A 21,450-nucleotide genomic window follows, 5' to 3' on the forward strand; every position below is an offset into this window, starting at 1 on the left:
TGTGTTTTTTTATTGCCAAAGGAGACAACGGTGGACTTCCCAAAGTTTGCTGAAATCTTTCCATGCTGCATACTCAATAGAAAACAAATAACCTGATGTTGAGAAGAGATGGCCTTTGGCAGCAACACCATTCCATGGTGGCAATGCTTCTTGTTAACAAGTAAATTATACACTCACTCCAAAGGAATGTGCTATGCCTCGCCAATTCTTTACATTACTTAGAATAGCCAACAACAGCCCAAGTGCCAGTGACCCCTCTTCAACTGCCCTACATGTTGAATCATTTTGTGATCTCACTTAGAATGAGCTTGATTGTCACATAGTTGGTTTGATGTTACTTAAACCATTCAACATGTCCAAATAAGTCCTGAATGCATATAGTCTCAGTGCAACCATACATCCACTGAGACAAGAACCATACATGACTAAGACTAAAACTGTTAGAATAGCCTACTGCAAATCAAAATGTGTATCTATGCTTCCTATATAAATTTCAACCATTCACAATGCACTCAACAGACAATTAAATTGTCAACCTTTCTGAGACAATCAATTCAGATTAATCTATCTGTCTGTCTAGTCTGCTGTTTACACATTCGAAAAAGGGGGGGGCCATTAATGAAGCGAATATCATGATTACTTGTTTGAATTAAACACATTGTTTATTGATTTGATAAATCTAACTACTATTATTAAATTCATGATCAAAATATCCGTTCATTTAATGTAATCTAATCCCCGCGCGTATGTAACGCATTTGATTAGCATCTTAAATGTTCAAAGAAATGTGCCACCCCTACGTCTGACACTTGGTATAGTCCACCAGCGTTCTGATGCAGAGGGGATGAAGTTTTTTTCAAGTGTTGCACTTGATCCGGAGTAGTTGCTGCAAGCGCGTTGTTATTTTACAATTGTGTGTGGTTTCTGGTCATTTGGATTGTATGTTTTTCGCGTTATATTTATTTCCTGAATCCTGAATTCCTGAAGATGTGCCAGATATCTGCTCACGGGTGAGTCAATGGTTCGCAATATAATCGGGTGTTGCCACACTGTAGTCATCGATTCTATAACCAACCATTATTTGATTGTCGATTGATGAATCATTCATATGTCGCTTACAATCAGTATTTTATATTCCATACATTTATTAGAGAGAAAAATAACTTTATCCTTGCTAATGAAGTGGGATATTGTGTTCGTTGCTCTGTAATTGGGTTTGTGCCGATTACGGATAAATGTTGCGCACAATCTGTTAAATTAGTTTTTGTAGTCTACTCTTGATTGGTGAAATTAGAGGTGAGGTTAATATTGTTAAGTGGTGAGACTAATTAAAATATCCAAGTATGCTAACATGCACATCACTGAAGAGAGATTTTTCAATAGCGGTCCAGCATGTGGTTTGAGATGTCAAATCAGATTCCTGGATGATGAAGTGGTCTAACAACTTCTCTGAGACGCTCAAGTCTATATTTTCCTAATCGTCCAGACCAAGGTGGATAAACATATCACATAAACAGTTGGATCTTTTTCTCACCATTAATAATCACTACTGAGATATCTGACGTGTAGGCTATCGTTTATTTGTACATCTCGGGGCAGGAGGGGTCGAGTGAGCTCTACTTTCTGCTTTGGTGGTCAAAAACAAAGATCAATATGACGCCCAAGCGACCATATAACCCTGGTAATTCCACAATCGCTCCAATATCAATCTATAAACCCTTTTGGAAATAGTAGGCCTAAGATTTTACAGGTAGACTAAACTCTCTTTAACTCTCTTTTATTGGGTCCTCTGAGCGCGTCATAAGGTGACTCTTCAAGGCTTCTGTGGCCCTGAAGCCATCAACTGGACAGATCTGTTGTGTGGCTGAACGTGTGCTACAGCCTTATGGTTTTGATGCACGCACAAGGTCGGCCTAAGAAGTGGGATTATAACAGTCTTGAGGAGGGGGAGGTTAAGGCTTACAGCTGGCTTCTCTCATGTGATGGCCAGTACACTACTGTCTGTTGTTGGCAGAACCTTAAGGGTCATTAGACCAAAGCACCTCATGCCACATGATTTGATGAGTTAGTAATGTTAGTCGATGTCCATTTGTTGAGTACCGATCAGGTTAAAAAGAAGATGTTTCTGGAGTTGAAGCCATAATCTTAATTTACACAGCCATAATTGTGGAATCAATATTGTGCAATCAATATTTCATTTCATCCTTTTGCACCTGTGCATAGGCCTATCAGTAGGCAGTTACATGAGCCAGAGGATAACAACTGCATCAGTTTTAACACAGGCCGAATGCAATGTTTTTATTCTTCATGCAATACAGTGCAGAGGCATTACATGTCCCTTCTGTTGACATCATAAAACTGAAAGGTTCAAATAAAATAGAGCTGTGAGTAGACCCACTGAGTACTGAGGCATCGGATCTTATGTAATGTGATGGATATGGCCTGTGGATAGATTAGACCCCTATATAAGAATCTGATGAGTCATAATTTCTTTATAGTAGGTGTGTGTGTGGTTGTGGTTTTCTTTGATCAGGATAGTTCCCTTCATCAGTACACTTGACCCTGAGGTGTCAAACTGCAAGGTCCTTACAAGCGTTCAATTATCTTTGTCTCTTTATGTATTGGGTATATGATGCCACACCCACATTCATCTTTGGTAACGTTCAAACCAAAAAAATCAGACAGATGATCAAGGATGATTAGTTCACTTCATATATTGCGCTGATTTGTTGCGTTGTTGTATGTTTTAACGTTTGCCTGAATTAATTGAACCTATACATTGGTGCACAAAGTCATAGAAATCTGGTTTAATCTCAAAATCTGTGATCCATCCATAGAGTACTGGAAAAGACAGGAAAGCCATTTAAAAAAATCGATTAAAAAAATTGTGTTTTGTGACATACTCCAGCTGTGTGGCTTTAAGTCACTTACCTTAAAATGTAAACCTGAAACCTGTTCCCTGAAAAGCTGTAAAACTCCAAGGAGAATGTTGTGCATTGATTATATGTGTATTATTACTATATTAATATTTCTTATTTCAGCAACTACAAATGTTACTTTAGAACTGAGAAATCGCATACTAGGATAGCTCAATTAGCCTAGATGCATCACTGTAATGTGTTGAGTAACTGAGACTGTAGGTCGGGATTCACGGTTGTTTTGCACTTCACTTAACAACACACCTCAAAAGCTCGGCCATGATGGCACAGATGCACGATGAAGATCTGTGAAGATCTGAAGAATCTGGAGGTTTTTTCGTGTGTGCCCCTCTCCTTGCCCCTTGTTTCTCCACCCCTGATTGGGCCTGAGCAGCCGTGCGTCCGCGGTGGCGATCAGATAGGTGCGGTGCTTTCCTTGATCTGATTAATTGATTTATAGAGATAAGCCTGCCCTAAGCAGCCCAGGATTGTACCAGCTGGAGCCGCGCTGGAGCTGCAGACAAGAGAGCACTTGCGATCCGCCTCCCTCCCTCCTCTTGGAGTCTGATTTTGCCCTTAGACTCTCTCTCTCTCTCTCTCTCTCTCTCTCTCTCTTTTCTCTCTCTCTGTACATTTCTCCTTTTCTCAGGCCTATTCTCTCTTTCTTCCTAGTCTTCTCTTCCCTTGTAATTGTTTTTTTACATCTCTTTTCCTCCTTTATTCTTTTTCTTTTCTCTCTCTTTGCATTTAAGTGGCCAAGGAAGTGGGCCCGAAGTCCACTTAGACCAGCTGGTCAGCAAGAACTGCAGAGGGCCATACTCATCTTACAATGAGTCTGGCCAATTTTGCATGAGGTGGATGGTCATTATAGACCACATAGAGGAAACACTAAAGGATCAACCATGTTGCAGTGCAGAATAATGGACTCCAGTTAGTCACAAACAAATAAAGGAATTCTGCTAGGCCCACTGACTTGACCAATCGTGCCATAAACAAAGTAAAGATTAGAGTAATGTTGTGTCACTAAATGTGGAAATGGCATTCAAAAATATCTAGGCTAAGTAGTATTGGGCTCTCAGGACCTCTTGGTATTGAGTGAAGGACCGCAGGTGCCGATCATGTATTTCTCCAGTTCCTTATCCCCTTATGAAATACAACTCGGATCTCCAACCACGCTAATTCTATGGATCACACTTACACAACAAATACACAATGACACACAGCACTTCAATAGCATCCCCGAAAAAGGCAAAGTGCAGCATTCACAACTACACAAACGCGGTGCCCAGTGGTTGTAATTAAAGTGCATTTGGTTTTCGTTATGCTTGAAATTCAAATCCCCCGTTATTTGTCTGCCCTTGCATTCAGATGAGCTTAGTCACATGAAGCAGACATTGGCCAGACCAGACTGGCCAAATTCTTTCTAGGCTGAGTGGTGTCTGCTGTATTTATTAAGCAAACTCCCAACCAGGGCCGAACGGTCTGCTCTAACCGGTGGGCTATGGGTCACATATCTACCTCTGTGCGACTCGAGGGCTAAAGGAGAGTTCATGAGTTCATGACCAGCGGAGTATTTGGTGAATTAATGGATTAGTTTGTGATCTTTATTTCTTCATCAGTGGGTGTAATCGGATCTCAATAGCTCTAATTGTCCGTGCCTTTCGGCCCATGCCTTCCAGAGTCACAATTCCGTTGGAGTTCAACTTGTCTCCTCAAAACATTGGATTTGACTTGCACACAATATTTGTGATGGTTGCGTGCTATGGTTGTGCCATTATTTTTGTATTGTTAGAGGTAACACAAGTTGTTAATGTTCTTGTTTATCTAGTGCTCATTCATTCTCTCTATATCCGTCACTCACTATCTATCAACATTGCTGTTATCTCTCTTTCTTTATGTCTTTGACTGTACTGTACATATATGTCTGTTATCTCTCTTTCTTTATGTCTTTGACTGTACTGTACATATATGTCTGTTATCTCTCTTTCTTTATGTGTTTGACTGTACATATATATCTGTTACTCTCTCCATGTCTTCATATCTCTACCTCTCTCTGTTATCTCTCTCCAGAGTTATCTCACTCTCTCTCTCCCTTCTTCTTTGCTGATAGTATTTCACCTCTTCATGACTGTGTTTCCTCTCAGCACCAGAGAATGCGGCGTGTGATGCCACTGGACCAGAAGGAGTGAGGAAGAGGAGACAAGGAGAGAGAGAGAGAGAGAAAACGAGTGAAAGAGAGAGGGAGTCTGAAGAGAAAGAGAGAGAGAGCCTGAACCTGAAGCCGTGACAGGAAAGGGCCAGATTAAAGGGCATCGTCTCGTCTGCGGAGCCAAATCCCACAGACAGGATGTCAGCGGCGGGCTCAGCCAAGCAGGAGAGGAGCGTCTGTGTTCTCCTTCCCACCAAGGAGCAGCTGGACATCACCGTGGGGGTAGAGTGTCCACTTCAGCACACACACCGGTTTCCCCGTACATGGATTAAGAGTAGTTGTAAATTTTATTTTAAGTGGACTAGTTTTAATCCATGTTTCTGGAACAGGCTCTAAGATTTAGATTTTCTATGTTTCCCAAAGCCCAAGATGTCCTCAAATGCCTTATTTTTTCCACACACCAAAGTTATTTTCTTTACTGTTACAGAGGAGTATGTAACGCTTAAAATATTCAAGTTTAAGCTGCAGTCACATCATTTTCAACTGATTACTAAAATAGCTGGCCATTTTAATTTAATAGTTGACAACTAATCCATTAATTGTTGCATCCTTGAAAGTCCCAGACAGCATCTAGGTATTTGAGAACCTATAGCCTGTAGGGAGAGTTCCAGAAACCAGGTCGTACCACTGTAAATGAAATTACCAGTAGGTCTTTTTAGTCGTATGGTTATTTCTGTGCGCAGTCATTTTCGTTAGGTTGCTTTCCCAAACCTCATGACCGGGCCTGCTCTGCATTATGGTAATTATGTCACATGGAGTAGATTGAGCAAGCCTGTGAACTCACTGTGTTTGAAACATTCTTCAAACATTCTGTCATAATTACTCATAGAGCTGTAAGGTGCTCTTGGTAAAGAGTTTGCAAAGGTGCACAAGTGTGTAGGAGTGGCTCCTTATCTTGACTGTTTACATTTTGCTAATGAAAGGCTTTATGATTAGAGTTGTAAACACTTGTATGAATCACTGAGCTATTATGCCTGAATTAGTACCTGTGTGTGTTAACTCCTTCAAATGACTCGGCATGATTCGGCATACCTGATAAGATAACAGCGCTCTAAGTTTGTCAAGTGCTGTTGATGTAATGCGGAACTCCTGCATGTGTCTAAACATGGAAAGCACTTTTGACCTTGTGAACCACATTTTAAATCCACTTTCATGCTATTTAGGTGAAATCCACCGGACAAGAGGTCCTCAACCAGATATCCAAGCTCCTCTGTGTCAAAGAGCTGCACTTCTTCGGTCTCACAGTAGTCAAGGGTAAGTGAGAACTTAACACTTCTTTGTTCATTGCAGTAGAGTGGAGTAGTCATGGTAATGAGCATGATGTGATTATGGTCAGTGGCAGATGAAAGCCTCATCTGGGATCTGACCACAGGCACTTGTCCCCTTGACTTAAGGATACTTTGAAAAGGTAAAGACACAATCATCCAGCAGCTCCCTTCCCTTCAGCAAGGGAATTGGATTTCTCCTTAACTCTCTCTTTCCCTCGTTACTCCGTGTTCAGTATATTGCTGTGGAGCTGTTGGGCACAGCGCACTGGTCCAGGCCGGTTGGATGTTGTGTTCACAAGCGAGCCCGCACACAGACGCACACCAGCTAACCCCCGGGCTTTCTGGTCCTGTGATGTCTGTGGCCCTGTTTATATAATGCGGTCAAACGAATGGGCCCGCGCCCAGGGAATGAGAACACGCACAATGGGTGCAGAGTGCAAAAACACGATTACGTCTCCCACTAGCATAACTGTGAGGTGCTTAATCTAGTTAAACCGCTGAGTATATGCCCTCCATTTTTAATTTATTTATTTATTTATTTATTTATTTATTTTGATCTCCTCCCCTTGCTTCACACTCGGCGATCCTTGGCGCTCGCGGCCTCCTCGCGCTCCCTTCTCCGTGAAATGCCTTGATAATCTTGTGTGGCTCACCTCCTTAACAAGGGGCCTTTTGTTTTTGTGGTGTGGGGGCCTGTAGTCAGCGAGGCCTGGATTCCGCCAATATTAACTTCATTAAGCCTGGAATGCACTTCTGCATTCCAGCAACGGAGGGAACGCCAGGGAGAGAGAGGGAGGGAGGGAGAGAGAGGGATAGAGAGGGAGGCAGGGAAGGAGAGGAACTGTAGGGAGAGATGAAGGTAGGGGCAGCTGGGGGAGAGGGAGAGCGAGAGAGATGGAAGGGAAGGAAGAGAAAAAAGATGGAGTGAGATGCCAACAGTGAGAGAGGGGGAGATGTGCAGAAGTAAAGTTGTTTTGTTACAGTGTGTGTGTGTGTGAGTGTAAGAGAGAGAGAGAGAGAGAGAGAGAGAGAGAGAGAGAGAGAGAGAGAGAGAGAGAGAGAGAGAGAGAGAGAGAGAGAGTGGTGGATAACTCGTTCGTGGAAATAATATGATTAGGAGCGAGAGTGAAAAATGGTGTTTAGACGCTGCGAAGGCAAGGGAGATAAATGGAGGAGTGAGAGAGATGGATGAGAGAGAAAGAGAGAAGGGGGGGCAGGCTGAAACGGGAGGCTGGTGGGGGCTAGTTTTGGGGAGACTGCATTCCTCTCCAGCTGGCCAAAATGAATGAGTGTGCACTGCCCAGAGAAAGGGGGATGATGCTATGGATGGATGGAGCGCAGGATGAGTGGTGGAATATTTGGAAAAGCGGAGTGAGAGAGCGAGAGAGGGAGGTGGGCTGGTGAAGCACGGCACAGGTGGAATGGGGGCTAAAGGGTGGGGGGGGGGGGGGGGGGGGGTAAAAAGGGAGGGAACAGATGACAGATGGATGAAGTGGAGATGAAGAGAGAGAAAGATGAAGGGATGAATAAAGAGAGCAAAGGTCTGAATGTGGGAGGGAGGGAATGGTGAGGAGGGTGGAGAGTCCTGCCTGAGGGGGGATTTAAATGGTTCATAAACTAACTCCCTATCAGTGATGGCGTCACACATGACGTCCTTTAAAATGAAATGCACATGGGAGGATAATCTGTAAAGAAAACAGCCACACAAGTTATACGTCAAATTTGAGTTTTATGGTTTAGCTTCACTGGATTAAGCTGCAGTGTATCGAGTCTAAAAATAACATTAAGTCCACCAAAACCATCAAATTTGTCCAAAAGTCATTTATGAGTTAATGTGAAGTAAACAAACTCTGGCTAGACATTCCTATTTAGTCACACAGCCTTATGTTTTTAAGTTCTTCCCCAACACACAAACGCCCCTTTATACAGCCGAGTTTACAAGATTCTGGGTTGTCAAGTGATATTTGGCTGGATCATGTTTGTTGTCTGGGCCTGTTTGCTTTCTCAGAGCAGTGGGCAAACTGGCACGTTAGCATTGTTGTCTGCTGTGTGTGCTCTGCACGCTGGCTGTTGTGCTGGCAAATGACCCAGCAAGAGTTTTCTTTTCTCCGTAATTCATTTCATTGTTTGACGCATTTCATGCGTGAATTCATTATTCTTTTGTTTGGTTAATGAAAGCATTCTCATTTCCTGTCTCTGTCTCTCTGTGTTTGCCTTTGAATGCAGACAACGAACACATATATCTGGACTTAGAGGAGAAACTAACCAAGTATTTCCCCAAGGAATGGAAGCAAGAGCCTGTGAAGGTAAGGCCTGCATTGCAATGGTTCACTCCAGTAGGATTTTGTCGATTCCCTTACACAGACAGAATATATGTCTTTGTGTTTGTGTTTGTAGGGGGTGGGGGTGGGGAGTGTGTAATTGTGTGTTTGTGTGTGTGTGTACAACTAAATTTTTATGTAAAAGAAGGCTAATACATTGAATTAATATTTCCCATTATCTGGCTAAGATAGTCATGTACTAGGCTGTACTGCTGGCATTGTGTGAGTGTACCCAGTAGTTCAGTAGAGCACGTAGTGTTGGTCAGACTTTTCTCTCATTAGTCTGCTGTGCTTCCGTTCAGGGCCCACAGAAACGGATCCCTCTGCTGCTCTTCCTCAAAGTGCAGTTCTATGTGGAGAACGGTCGACTCATCAGGTGAGCTCCTTAAAGTCCGAGCAGTGAAGCATAGATTCAGATCAACCCGTCCAGGGAGGATACATTTCAGTTTGGGCACTTTACCAGTTTTCAATGGAACCAGTAATATCCCACTAATGTCCATAGCTTTTTAACACATATCTTTTTTAACAGTAAACTATGTCTTTCAGGTATTTTTTTTATTATTCTATGAATGCCTTATGCCATTCATATGAATTTATTTTGGTTATATTATATGTTGGTTTCAGTTTTTGCTCCTATTACTATGATAACCATTCCAAATCCCTAAAGGATTGAATCAAACAGGGACCAAATGCTGATGCTAAATGCCTGTGTGTAATGGTGCTTTCTGAAGTCACTGACTGACCTTGCTGGGGCCGTGTGTGTGTTTACGTGTCCGTCCCCATGGCAGCGAGCGCAAGGCACGGCAGCTGTACTTTGCGGACCTGCGGGAGCGCGTGCTGAGGTCAGAGTGCCGTCAGCAGGAGGAGGTCTACTTCCAGCTGGCTGGCTATGCTCTGCAGGCTGACCTGCCCGACCACCCCACGCACCACCTGACGGACGCGGGCACGTCAAAGGCCTACTTTCAGTCCAAGGATTACTTCCCTCCATGGGTCAGTATTTGGCACTGGCTGATGAACACACACCAGACGTAGCGGTGTCCCTTTAGTTGTTGTTTCGATGACTGGCCGCCCTGGCAGGATTAGAGCTGATGGGATTGCATGTGAACAGATGTAGCACCTAAACGGCCGGTGGTAGCGTAGCGGTTAACTAGCTGGGCTATGCATGCAGTAGACAGACAAAGTTGTGGGTTCAATTCCTGGCTTCCACCATTGTGCCCTTGAGCAAGGCACTAACGCTCTTTGGATAAAAAGCGTCTGCTAAATGCATAAATGTAAATGTAAAGCTTTTCAACAACTGTCTGTGATCTCAGGGACACACAAAGTGCTTGAATCCAAGTACATGTATTCAGGGTTTTTGCTTTGGGTACTGGTGTATTACTATTATACTGTGCCATGTACCCTGACAAAGCACTTTTTACGTGCTCTTATCATTATTAACCTGTCATCCTCATCTGTATGTTCTTAATAATATTAATAATATTAATGACAATGATATTTCCTGCTCTTGTGTTACCAGCCCATTACCCTCAAGTCAGGCTCACAGATAATCTAATTTACAAAAAGAGGATAATGGAAGAATGACTTTTAATTAAACTCCCTTAATTACTCTTTATACAGCGATTACATCTAGTGTTTCCTGACAGCAAAATGGACAGCATGGCTGTATGGTTTAACCACACCAGCCCAAAATGCTTGCGTCCTCTCCTCTGTAATCTGACTTGTGCTGTTATTTTCTGGCCTTGTGTTTGTAGATAGTGGCAAAGCGGGGTGTTGACTACCTGTTGCGGCACGGTCCCAACATGCACCGGGAGCTTTGGGGTATGCCCGCACGTGACGCCGTTCTCCTCTTCATCCGAGAGTCTTGTCGACTGGAGGACGTACCCGTGACTTTCTACAGGCTCCAGAAGGTTAGTGCCAACACCCATCTACTGGCACTGAAACAATACAGATATCTAACAAGCACAAGTATGTATCCAAGAAAGGAAATGAAACAATGCACTTACAGTACAGTGGTCTCCAAATTAAAAGGAGTCAGTAGGCAGTAATAAGTCGACTACAGGTGGCGGGGGCATACAATTGTTCTCACCGTTTTCCGCACAACTAAGTGGAGATCAATATCATGAAAAGCAGTTCACATTCTAATGGGTAATAAATTCCTCTCTCTTTCTCTCTCTTTCTCTCACTCTCTCTCCCACCCTCAAAGAGAATAACCCTAGTTGAGTTATGTAAGACTTTATCGTAACTGCAGTCAGGTCTATTATACACTCTATTAATCTCAGCAGCTGAGTGTAACTCTGAAGGCTGGCATGCCTGTTGCGTAAGCCCCAACCCTGCCTGCCATCAGTCTTAATGGACAGCTGTGGTCGTCTCGGCCCTTTTGGCTTGTGTGGAGCCAGCGTAGGATCTGAGGAGGGGAGTAGCTGGGAAGGAATATGTGAAAAATCATGAAGATAAGTTTCTTTTCTTCTGGATAAGTTTTTGATTTTTGGCAGGGTGTTAGGTATAGGCCTAAGGTTTTCAAAAATCCATGGATACAAGTTGGGGTGGCCCCCCTAGTGGCAGTTATCCATAAAATCCAAAATGGCCCCCGCCGAAAAGAGAAAAGGTTATATCTCAGCTTCCTTTAGTCTTAAATTGTTGTATAATGTATTTTCTCTACTTTGTTTGATACAAGGAATCCCGGAAGCTTCTTTTCACTCATGGCCTCAAATCCCTGGATTCAATCCCCCCGACCCATCATGCCTTATTCCAGCATGGAAAGCGTGCCCTGCACACTGCAGCTTTTGTCTGGAAGCAGTCCCTCTCTAGCCTCGTGAGACCATCCTGATCTCGCGGGTTTCAGATTTTCACTCGCAGATCAGTCTGGCATCTCTCCGATAAAGAAAATTTGGAGCAGTTCGCCAAGCGAACGTCCAATCAGCGTTGGTTTTGAGGCGGGTTTAGGTGTGACGCAACGAGAAGCTACTGTTCAATCTAAACAACATGGCGACTTCCACGGATGAGATCCAAATATATTTTAGTATTCCTGGGGAAGCTAGGAGTCTCTGCAATGTAGCTGGGAGGAAGGAAGGACACAGACATCCTCCACGGCCAATTCAAGTTAGTGTTTGGTAGCACTGAATCTTAGTTACTTAACGAGAAGGAATATGCTTTCTTCAGACGTGTAGCCTACCATGAAAACTTGGTGGGGGATTGTCGTTGATGAGGTTCATGTCACATACAAATAGTAAGTTTAAAAACATTAACGTTAGCTAGTTATCTAACTTGTATGTTAAAAGATGGCATTAGAAGAACGCTTTGTTTATCTGATTGGTTGATTTGGACCGACCAACATAGGTGGTGATAGACAGATGGTTTATCCAATCAGCTAACCAGTATTTTCGCCCCTTTCCCAAACATTCTCCAACGGAAAGTTCCCAGATGGATATGCGGATCAAATGCGAAGCAATCCATCTGGCGGAGTCAGGTTGACGGGTCTAACGGAGTCCTCTCCAAAACTCCAGAGATTCCAGACCCCAGTGAGTGGGGTTGGGAATGGAATGACAGAGTCTGGGTGCCATATTGGACCGATCTGGAAGATGCCAGCAAGGGATGCTCACTCCTCCTCAACTGTAGCTGTGTGGTTGCCTGTATGGGCAACTGTAAGTGCCACTGAGCTGGACTTTGCTGTACCACATTGTGCAAGTGTGAGAGACTGTAATGATGAAGAGTGAAACCAAAAACATATTTGAATAATACATGATGTTTAAGTGTGAATTGCTTTTTTGTGTTATTTGACTAAAATATAATATTGATCCTTAACATGGTGAAAAGCCTAATATAACTGTTCACTGTGGCATAGTTCTGAAGTTTATTTAAGGCCTCAACAATGGTCCTTTTGGTCACAACATGTGATTTTTGACACTATAGTGATAGTGACCTGTCCAATCAACAAAGAAAAGCATACCTTGGAGGTAAAAATATGGGTCTAGGGACCTGAGTATTTCAATGTGACTTTTTCAGAGATATTGACAGTTTATGAGCTAAATATGACTATAATACTACATGGAAATGGACTTAAAATAAGAAGAACATATCAAAATTGGATTCCTTGTATCAAACAAAGTAGAGAAAATACATTATACAACAATTTAAGACTAAAGGAAGCTGAGATATAACCTTTTCTCTTTTCGGCGGGGGCCATTTTGGATTTTATGGATAACTGCCACTAGGGGGGCCGCCTCAACTTGTATCCATGGATTTTTGAAAACCTTAGGCCTATACCTAACACCCTGCCAAAAACGTATCCAGAAGTGCCCAATTTTCATGAATTGCATCCTAGCTAGAGGGGGACTTGGGTGTGTGCTGGAGAGGGACAGGTCAAGTGTGTAAGTGTGTGTGTATCTCACCAGAGTCTCTTCTGTCACTCTTCCAGGACAAGAGAGAGGAGAGGGGTTCCGCACTGCTGGGCCTGACTCTGCGAGGAATGCAGGTTTATCAGGTGTGTGTGTGTGTATGTGTGTGTGTGTGTGTGTGTGTGTGTGTCTCTCTGCCTATCTGTCAGTGTGTGTGTAGTTGCATGCAAGCATGTGTGTCTGTCTATATGTGTATGTATGTGTGTGTGTGTGTGTGTGTGTGTGTGTGTGTGTGTGTGCGTGTGTGTGTGTGTCCATCCAAGTTGTAAGGAGCTCTGCAGTTCCTCAGCACATAAAAGCTTAGCCCAATCGCAGCGTTCTCAGGCACAGATGCCTCCAAGGAATGCGTGGGTTATCGGCCCGTCCGCACACAGCACTAAAACGGGGATTTGAGACGCATACCTTTCCTCCCCTCTGCTGTGACCTGTCCATCAAAAGGCCATCTGAGTAGATTAAAACTCCCATAGGTCAGGGGAAGAGAGATTAGCAACTCGCCTCCCTGCTGGACATTTGGACCAAAGGCCAAATCACTCAATGAAGAAAACTTTAAAGCCACGCTAAGCAGTTCTTTTAGCTTAAAACAATGGCTTCAAGCTAATTTGGATGATACACAGACTTATAATAGGCAGAATTTAGTCTCTCTCAATAGCAATGCGTTCCCGGAATGCGCTTTGGAATGTAGTTTTGTTGTTCCGGACCCTTTTGACAGTTCTCGGAATACTCCCCCCCCCTTGGCGCTAACTGCGTATCCAGTACTGTACGTTGGAAATAGTTGAAAAGCTGAATTCCTACATTGTGTGAAAGTAAATAAATATTTCACATGCGGTTTGTTTGTGTTCCTTCCACCATCCTTAGGCACATTTATCTTCTTGTGTTTTCGCCTGCTTTTGTGTGGGAGCCCTGGGACCAAGGTCAAGGCTGTGCTGAAGTGCTGTTGTAATGGCTGTTTTTTTTACCCCTCCAGGAGGTCAACAACATGCGTCAGCTGCTTTACGACTTCCCCTGGTCCAATGTCGGGCGACTCACCTTTCTGGTACTGCCACCTTTCTACATTAGTGCCATTCATGTGCTCTTTCACTCACACACTAACTCAGTTACTCACTCACTCTCTCTCTCTCTCACTCACACGCTAACTCAGTCACTCACTGACTCACTCTCTCTCTCTCACTCACTCACTCACTGACTCACTGACTTGATGTTCTTTTCCACTCTAAAATACCCCTCTCTAATATGCATATTATGTGCTGCATGTAGAGAATGAGTCTCGTATAGAGAATGAGTGTCTCTCGCCCAACCTCACAAACTCAGGCTGTATGTAGTTTGTATGTAGTCTGAACACGCCACAGTCCATAACACTGTGAGTAGCATCCACAGTGGTGCACAGTAGGGAGCAGATCTGGGGACTGGTGACCAATGAAATAGAAGAGCACAGTTGAATGGCTCAGTTTCTAAGAATAATTGGCTCTTTAGTCTCCTGATGTTGGGTCAAATCATGTTTGTTGGCACTATGTATTGTGACAGAAGTGTCTACTGTTGATATATTTGTATGATGTTCATTAGGAAGTCGGTAGCTGGTGGTTTATGGATGTAGTAATGGATCTAAATGAATATGAGTGATGTTGTGGTGTTATTGTTTTCTTTCTTTACAAATGGATACATTTTGGTTGTGTCGTTTAGGGAAAGAAGTTTGAGATCCAGCCAGACGGTCTGCCGTCGGCACGGAAGCTGGTGTACTACACGGGCTCAGCGTTCCGCTCGCGGCACCTACTGCTCCATCTGAGCAGCAGCCACCAGCTCTATCTCAGCCTGCAGCCAGCTCTCACACACCTGCGGCAGCTGGAGGAGAATGAAGGTACGTCTGTGTGTGAGTGAGTGTGTGTGTGTGTGTGTGGGTGTGTGTGTAATGTATGTCTGTGTTCTCAATCTATGGGCAGCGTTTTTACAATTTTAGCCCATTTATATGCGCTGCCTAGGCCAAATATAAAGATGAGTCCCTCACAGCACATTTGGGACCAGCAGTATCATCAGCATTATCAGCATCCCCCAGCTCAACCCTGGCGCCCTGTTTATGTTCATCAAAAGCTACTTTTCAATCCTAATGATTTCATATGGACCTTGGCCTTCGTGCTACTCTCACTAGGTGGAGGTGGATGATGATGATGTTAACCCTTAAAGGTGTAGGTTTTTGAACATTCTAACATAAGATTCCGTTCCGCAACAATTGAAGGTTCTAAAATTCTATGTTGAATTCAATGAACCCAGATATTCTTTAGAACGTTCATTTTCCAACATTCTCGTCGTGACGGTACTCCTTTAAGGGTTGATGATGATAGAAATGATAATGGCTGTGCTTTTGAATGGACACGGGTGCGGCAGCTTTTGCTCATCAACCCTCTTCTGTTATGCAGAGAAAAAGCGCTACCGGGAGTCCTACATCAGCGACGACCTTGACCTCGACCCTCAGGGCAGTGACGGAAGCCCACGCCTGTCACGCCGATCGACCAGCAGCTCGGGCATCGAGGCGGACACACGGCAACGAAGCGTCTCCGTGGAGATGACTTCGGTGGACGAGGAAGGGCTGCGGCAGACGGAAGAGAAGTCCTTCAGCTCGGCGGCGAGCCTGGGCAGCTCACACACCTCGGGCGTGGACACGGGCAGCAAGGCGCGCGCCGACGAGGACGAGTGGCAGGAGGATGGTGAGTGGACCATGGTGACAGGAACAAAAAATAGAAATAAATCAACAATGTTACGCCTGGATGTTAAAATGCCTAGGGGCATGTGGCTGCGTAACTAGTTAACATAAATAAAGGAGAACAGTAAAAACAAACAAGGAAGTAAATGATTGAGATGACCAGTTTATTGATAAAGTTCAAACAGACAATCACACCAAAAGTATGAAGACGGCTAGGCCTACGCCAAATAGTAACAAACAAACACATAAACATATAAACACACAACCTCCCCACTGGGAGTAGTTTTGCCGAACTCGGCACACACTGGCCACACTAGGCCAGTATTTTGGTACATCGTAGCCACACTCGGCACACACTGTAGTAAGCTTAAAAATGAGCAGGTCAAGATCACACAGCATGACAACAGCTCAGGACAATACACAACATAAACCATAAACACAATACACATAGCCATCCACGACTCTCACACAACCGTGGATGCTGGCGGGCTCAAAGGCACCGAACTAATGCCATGTTGGGTCTTTTAAGGGCTGTCCAATCAACCCCAATTAGGAACTCCCTCTCCGGCAATCAGCAGCAGGTGGGACCTAAACAAGGGCAAAGGCACAACACAGAGACAGACGGCCGGAACACACTAGAGGGGTATTTCACCAAACCTAGATAAGGGATTAAGCTGGGATTTTTAGGTTATCCTGGATGAATTTAGCCTTGACTTGGTTTCACAAAAGAGATGGCACATAAGTTACCATGGGGATTTATTCTGTGCACCTAGCCTGGTCCTGACCAGGCTAACAGCCAAGCTAAGTTAATTCTAATGGTAATTATGTCGTCTTATTGGTTCTGCTAGCTGTCATTCACATCAGACCTCCATGCTAATTTTTAAGGAGCTTTATTCCATTTATAAACTATTTGCTAAATGTATTTGCTCGCAAAACAAAACAGATTGTCTGCCTACTACCATATGGTTATTATTTTAATTGGGATAGCCTTATAATTATTAACATAGGTTATAGGTACTCTTTGTTTGCTTATTTTATTGAAAGACGTTTGATGAATAGCCTAGGGCCTACTGTAGTTGATTGGGAGTGGAGGGGCAAGTTTTCGAAGGTATTTTTAACTACAATATTAATATTGGTATATCATACTATGTGCATATTTGCAGTGGCAAGCGCTTTCTTATTGACGTTGCGTTCCGAGACAAGGAAGCACTCACACGTGGGTGCATACGTAAATTTGCATTCAGTTGATCTACCACGCCTACTCCTGCTGTTTTACAGAAATAGCCATGATTCCCCATTCCAAAAAGGACAACTTTACTTAATTGTTAGTCTATGTCAAAAGCCGTTGTTCACTTTGTGTGAATGACGCTATTTTCCGCGTCTTTTTGATTCCAACCGTGGGCACTTTGGAGCAGAAACGAGAACGCGCACACATCCTGAATTACTTACACCTGGCTTGACATAGTCGCTCCTACTCATCCTGGATTGGCATTAGTGAAATGAGTTGAGCTAGGATGACCAGACAACGCTATGTCAAACCTCGCTTTATCACTTATCTTGGATGTCTTAATTCTGCCTTTGTGAAATACCCCTTAGGGCCGTAAGATACATACACGCACACACACACAATTTACTTCTTTATTTGTCTCTACAATTCAGAGTAAATATTACATTAAGCACACAAGGACACAAATATGTGCAGTAATGTTAATTGCTCAGACAAGTTTCAGTCATATGACCCTGTTGACAATAACAAAACAGCAGCAAAACATGTCATGGATACACACACACACACACACATACACACACACACACACACACACACACACACACACACACACACACACACACACACACACACACACACACACACATTTACTTACTGACTAAAATGTAAACGTGTATAGACCATCCATTGTCTATCTTGCTACTATCTACTGAAAAGAGGTGTTTTCCTATATTCCTGGCCATTCTATGTTGTTGTTTAGGTGGACTATGCTTATAAACAATATTAACAGGGATTTTGGTGAAATAAATACTATATTTTACTACATATTGCTTCTTTTAACATCTGCCTATTTGATACACATGTATACACATGGATTTGTTGGAATCCTGTTGACTTTCTTTTTTTCAAATTGTGGTTTGTTTGGAGAGAAGCCATGCAAATTTGTTGAGCAAACAAGCCTGCCTCACCTTAAGTTTACTTCAAGGTGTCATATTTTCTTATATCATTCCTGCTTTCTTACCAGGATCTGTTCAAACATTCACTCAAGGGCTTTAAAGGGCTTGACTATGCAAATACCTAGACTACAGATGCCCCTCTCCACAAATGCCCTTAAGAAACCCCTGTGTGGCCTTGCAACATATTTCAACAGTAAACCAATGGATTATTGTGACTGTGTTGTTTGCGATGAGCAAATATTCAGCTTATGAATATGCAGGCACACGGCTGTTTCAACCATGGATCCTGTTGTCCCTGCCTCTACAAAAAAACTATTCTGTCAGTCTATTTATTGCATAAGGGCCATTGAAACTGACCAAATGTAACCGTTCTGGGCTTGTTTGCATGCCTGCTAAGATTGAGTACCTGTGGAGTGACATTGCAAAGAGAGGGATGATTGGAATTCCTTGGCTTATCTCTACAAGGTTTCAAGAATGAAACACATCTTATCTTTCCTCAAAGTCATATACCTTAAGATTACTTGGTGCCTGGCTGCATACTCTCAGGTGCGCTAAGTATTGTTTCGACACCAAAGACCGCTATTCTTGGCATGTCTCAGAAATGTGACTGTGGGGGTCATTATTAAGTCGGATACATGCTTATCTCTTTGTCAGAGATGCAAGTTCGAGTGAGTAGTCCTGGGGAGGTCTCCGTGGACAGTCCTGGCGAAGTCTCCGTGGACGACCCGCAGGAGATGCTCCGATTGGCTGAGCTGCTGGAGGGTGTGTCTGTGGACTGTCCATCTTTCATCTCCGAGATGTATTCTAGAGGTCAGAGGCCACAGAATATCAATACACACGAATAACCAGATTCCACTTCTAAAGAAGCCGTTACCACAATATCAATACACACAAATAATTATTACATTTCACTTCTGAAGAAGCCATTACCACAATATCAATACACACATATAATTACATTTCACTTCTGAAGAAGCCGTTACCACAATATCATTTCACACAAATAACTAGATTCCACTTTTAAACAAGCCGTTGTCAGAATATCATTACACACAAATTGCTAGAATTCACTTTTAAACAAGCCGTTACCAGAATATTATTACACACGAATAACCAGATTCCACTTCTAAAGAAGCCGTTACCAGAATGTCATTACATTCAAATAACCAGATTCCACTTCTAAAGAAGCCGTTACCAGAATATCATTACATTCAAATAACTAGATTCCACTTCTAAAGAAGCCGTTACCATACTTGCTTCTACAAACCATGCCTTTGCATCATGCATTCGACAGAATATAATGCACAATGAAAACAGTTCTGACTAATATTATATAAGTAAAACACTTGTAGGAATGTATGCAGTGTATCTTAATATCTTGGTGATGTATTAGCACATACACTGTTGGTTATACCAAAGTCCTTTTAGGCAAGTCCCTCCATTCAGCGGCCATATTGCAATGCTTTTTTGGCACTCATCGGGCATCCTATTCGGCAGAAATGCGCGTGCGCAAGGCTTCACGACACCAATCTTGCTCCAGTGGCAAGTTCACAACACATGATTGGCATGATGTCTTTACAACACACCATATGATTGGCTCAGTGTATTCACATCACACCACATGATTGGCTCAATGTATTCACATGTCGACGTTTTGCCGAGGAAGGGTGGGATATGTGTAGACAACGGCCATATTGGCGTTACAAACTAGCCCCATGCATTTCTATGGAGGATTTTTTGAGTGCTGTGTCTCCTAATTAGAAAGTCTCTGGTTATACCACAGTATGCACTGATGCACTCTTCTGGTCTGCATGTTTAAACATGTTGCATGGGTTCATTTCAGGTATCAAAACGAGTCTTGTTGACGCGGCAGACGGTCAGCTGAAGCTTGGCAGCACTGATACACTTGGACCGGTAAGTCCATGCGGTCATTTTTCACCTCTATCGTTCCCTTTTTCCATACATCACAATTTCCTCTCTTTGTTTCTGACTTTTCTCTCTGCCTTGCGCTTCTACACCTTTCTCTGGTACTAATGCCCAGCCACATGCACTGATTGGCCCTTTAATCTTCTACCTTTGTGCCCCTATGATGTTTTTCCTTTCTGCTTCGATCGGCAGGTCATGAGCTGGAAGACTCGAACGTGTGTGGAGCGCCACAGCCAGAGTCTGGACGACATCCACCTCTTCTCCCCATCAACGCCCCTGGGCAACGTCCCTCAGGCCAACACCTCCCACAGTTACACGTTTGGACTCCCCGAGAGCCACATCTCCCTCAAGAGCCATCAGCACCCGGTCATCCAGTGCCCGGCCAAGCCTTCTTTCTACGGGCGTCGCTCCATGAACTGCCTCTCTCTGGACCTGCTGGAGGACGAACAACTGCTGGAGTTAATTTTGTGAGGCGAGAGGAGAGAGAGAGAGAGAGAGAGAGACAGAGAGAGAGAGAGAGAGTGAGAATGAGAGAGTGAGAATGAGAGAGAATTTTTCATGAATGAAAAAGAAAAAAAATGGAGGAGGGGAGGGGGGCAGGCAAGAGAAAGACTATTAACCCTTAGCAAACCCATCACACTTGGTGTGTTGTACTAAGCATGTCCTGGACAACACACACACACTCTCTCACACACACACACACAGACACACACACACACAGACACACACACACACACACACACACACACACACATATATATATATTCAGTGTGTGCTATTCAGTGTGTGCTGAATTGACAGTATTGATGAACAATCCATTTGTGTATTTGTGTATAATGTATTTACACATGGGGTGGTTTGCATATGTGTACATGTGCAACGTGCATGTGTTTGTCTATGTGGAATGGATAGCCTGAACATAATGCCATTTTTTTTTATCTGAGTGCCTGTCGGTATCATACCTGTCAACACTCCCGTTTTTCCCGGGTTCTCCCGTATTTCAAGGTCATCTCCTGGTACCCTCCCGTTTTGTTATTTCTCCCGGAAAACTTCCGTAATTTGCATGGTCATCAAACTTCATTTTAAAATCATTGATCCATTAATTTTTTCTATTAGTCTGACATCTCCCAGGTTGCCAGATTGTGTATGAAATACACCCTACACATACACAATCACTTAGTTTCAATTTCAACCGTTTTGTCATAGGCTAAAACCTGGCAACCCAAAACCCAAATAAGGAAGCGGGTGCCGATTGCGCAGCCCGAGTCTCGTTGTAATCAAGCCGGCTAGTTGAATGGCCTAGGCCTACTCCAGAACTAGCTGTTGTGAAATTGTTGGGAATTTAATTGATTAACACATCACATAAACTGTTATTGAGTGTTGTTGATACACTGAACTTGTGTCCTCGGAACCAAATCAGACAGCAAGCAGCTTTGGAAGTAGGAAGCTGGTGGATAGCAGCTGGGGATTGACAGGTATGGTCGGTATCAGCGGCACTCTTCAATACAACGATATAGTACGTTTTGCACGTTGGTCTA

General features: G+C 43.4%; 1 protein-coding gene across 2 annotated transcripts; it reads left to right on the forward strand.

Annotated features, from left to right (window-relative positions):
- Positions 1 to 880: 880 nt before the first annotated feature.
- zgc:172136 (uncharacterized protein LOC566376 homolog) lies at positions 881 to 20,912 on the forward strand. 2 transcript variants are annotated; one of them, XM_042066631.1, is made up of 14 exons: positions 881 to 1,010; positions 5,063 to 5,349; positions 6,291 to 6,381; positions 8,622 to 8,701; positions 9,019 to 9,092; positions 9,505 to 9,706; positions 10,468 to 10,623; positions 13,131 to 13,196; positions 14,075 to 14,143; positions 14,788 to 14,962; positions 15,519 to 15,806; positions 18,641 to 18,796; positions 19,830 to 19,900; positions 20,105 to 20,912. In XM_042066631.1, the coding sequence occupies exons 2-14, from the start codon at positions 5,266 to 5,268 to the stop codon at positions 20,381 to 20,383; spliced, it is 1,791 nt and encodes a 596-aa protein (XP_041922565.1). In that variant the 5' UTR covers positions 881 to 1,010; positions 5,063 to 5,265; the 3' UTR covers positions 20,384 to 20,912. The 2 variants fall into 2 exon arrangements, with proteins under 2 accessions (XP_041922565.1, XP_041922566.1); XM_042066632.1 differs by lacking the exon at positions 18,641 to 18,796.
- Positions 20,913 to 21,450: the final 538 nt, after the last annotated feature.

This window comes from Alosa sapidissima, chromosome 16, assembly GCF_018492685.1.
Source record: "Alosa sapidissima isolate fAloSap1 chromosome 16, fAloSap1.pri, whole genome shotgun sequence".
NCBI classification, from domain to species: domain Eukaryota; kingdom Metazoa; phylum Chordata; class Actinopteri; order Clupeiformes; family Clupeidae; genus Alosa; species Alosa sapidissima.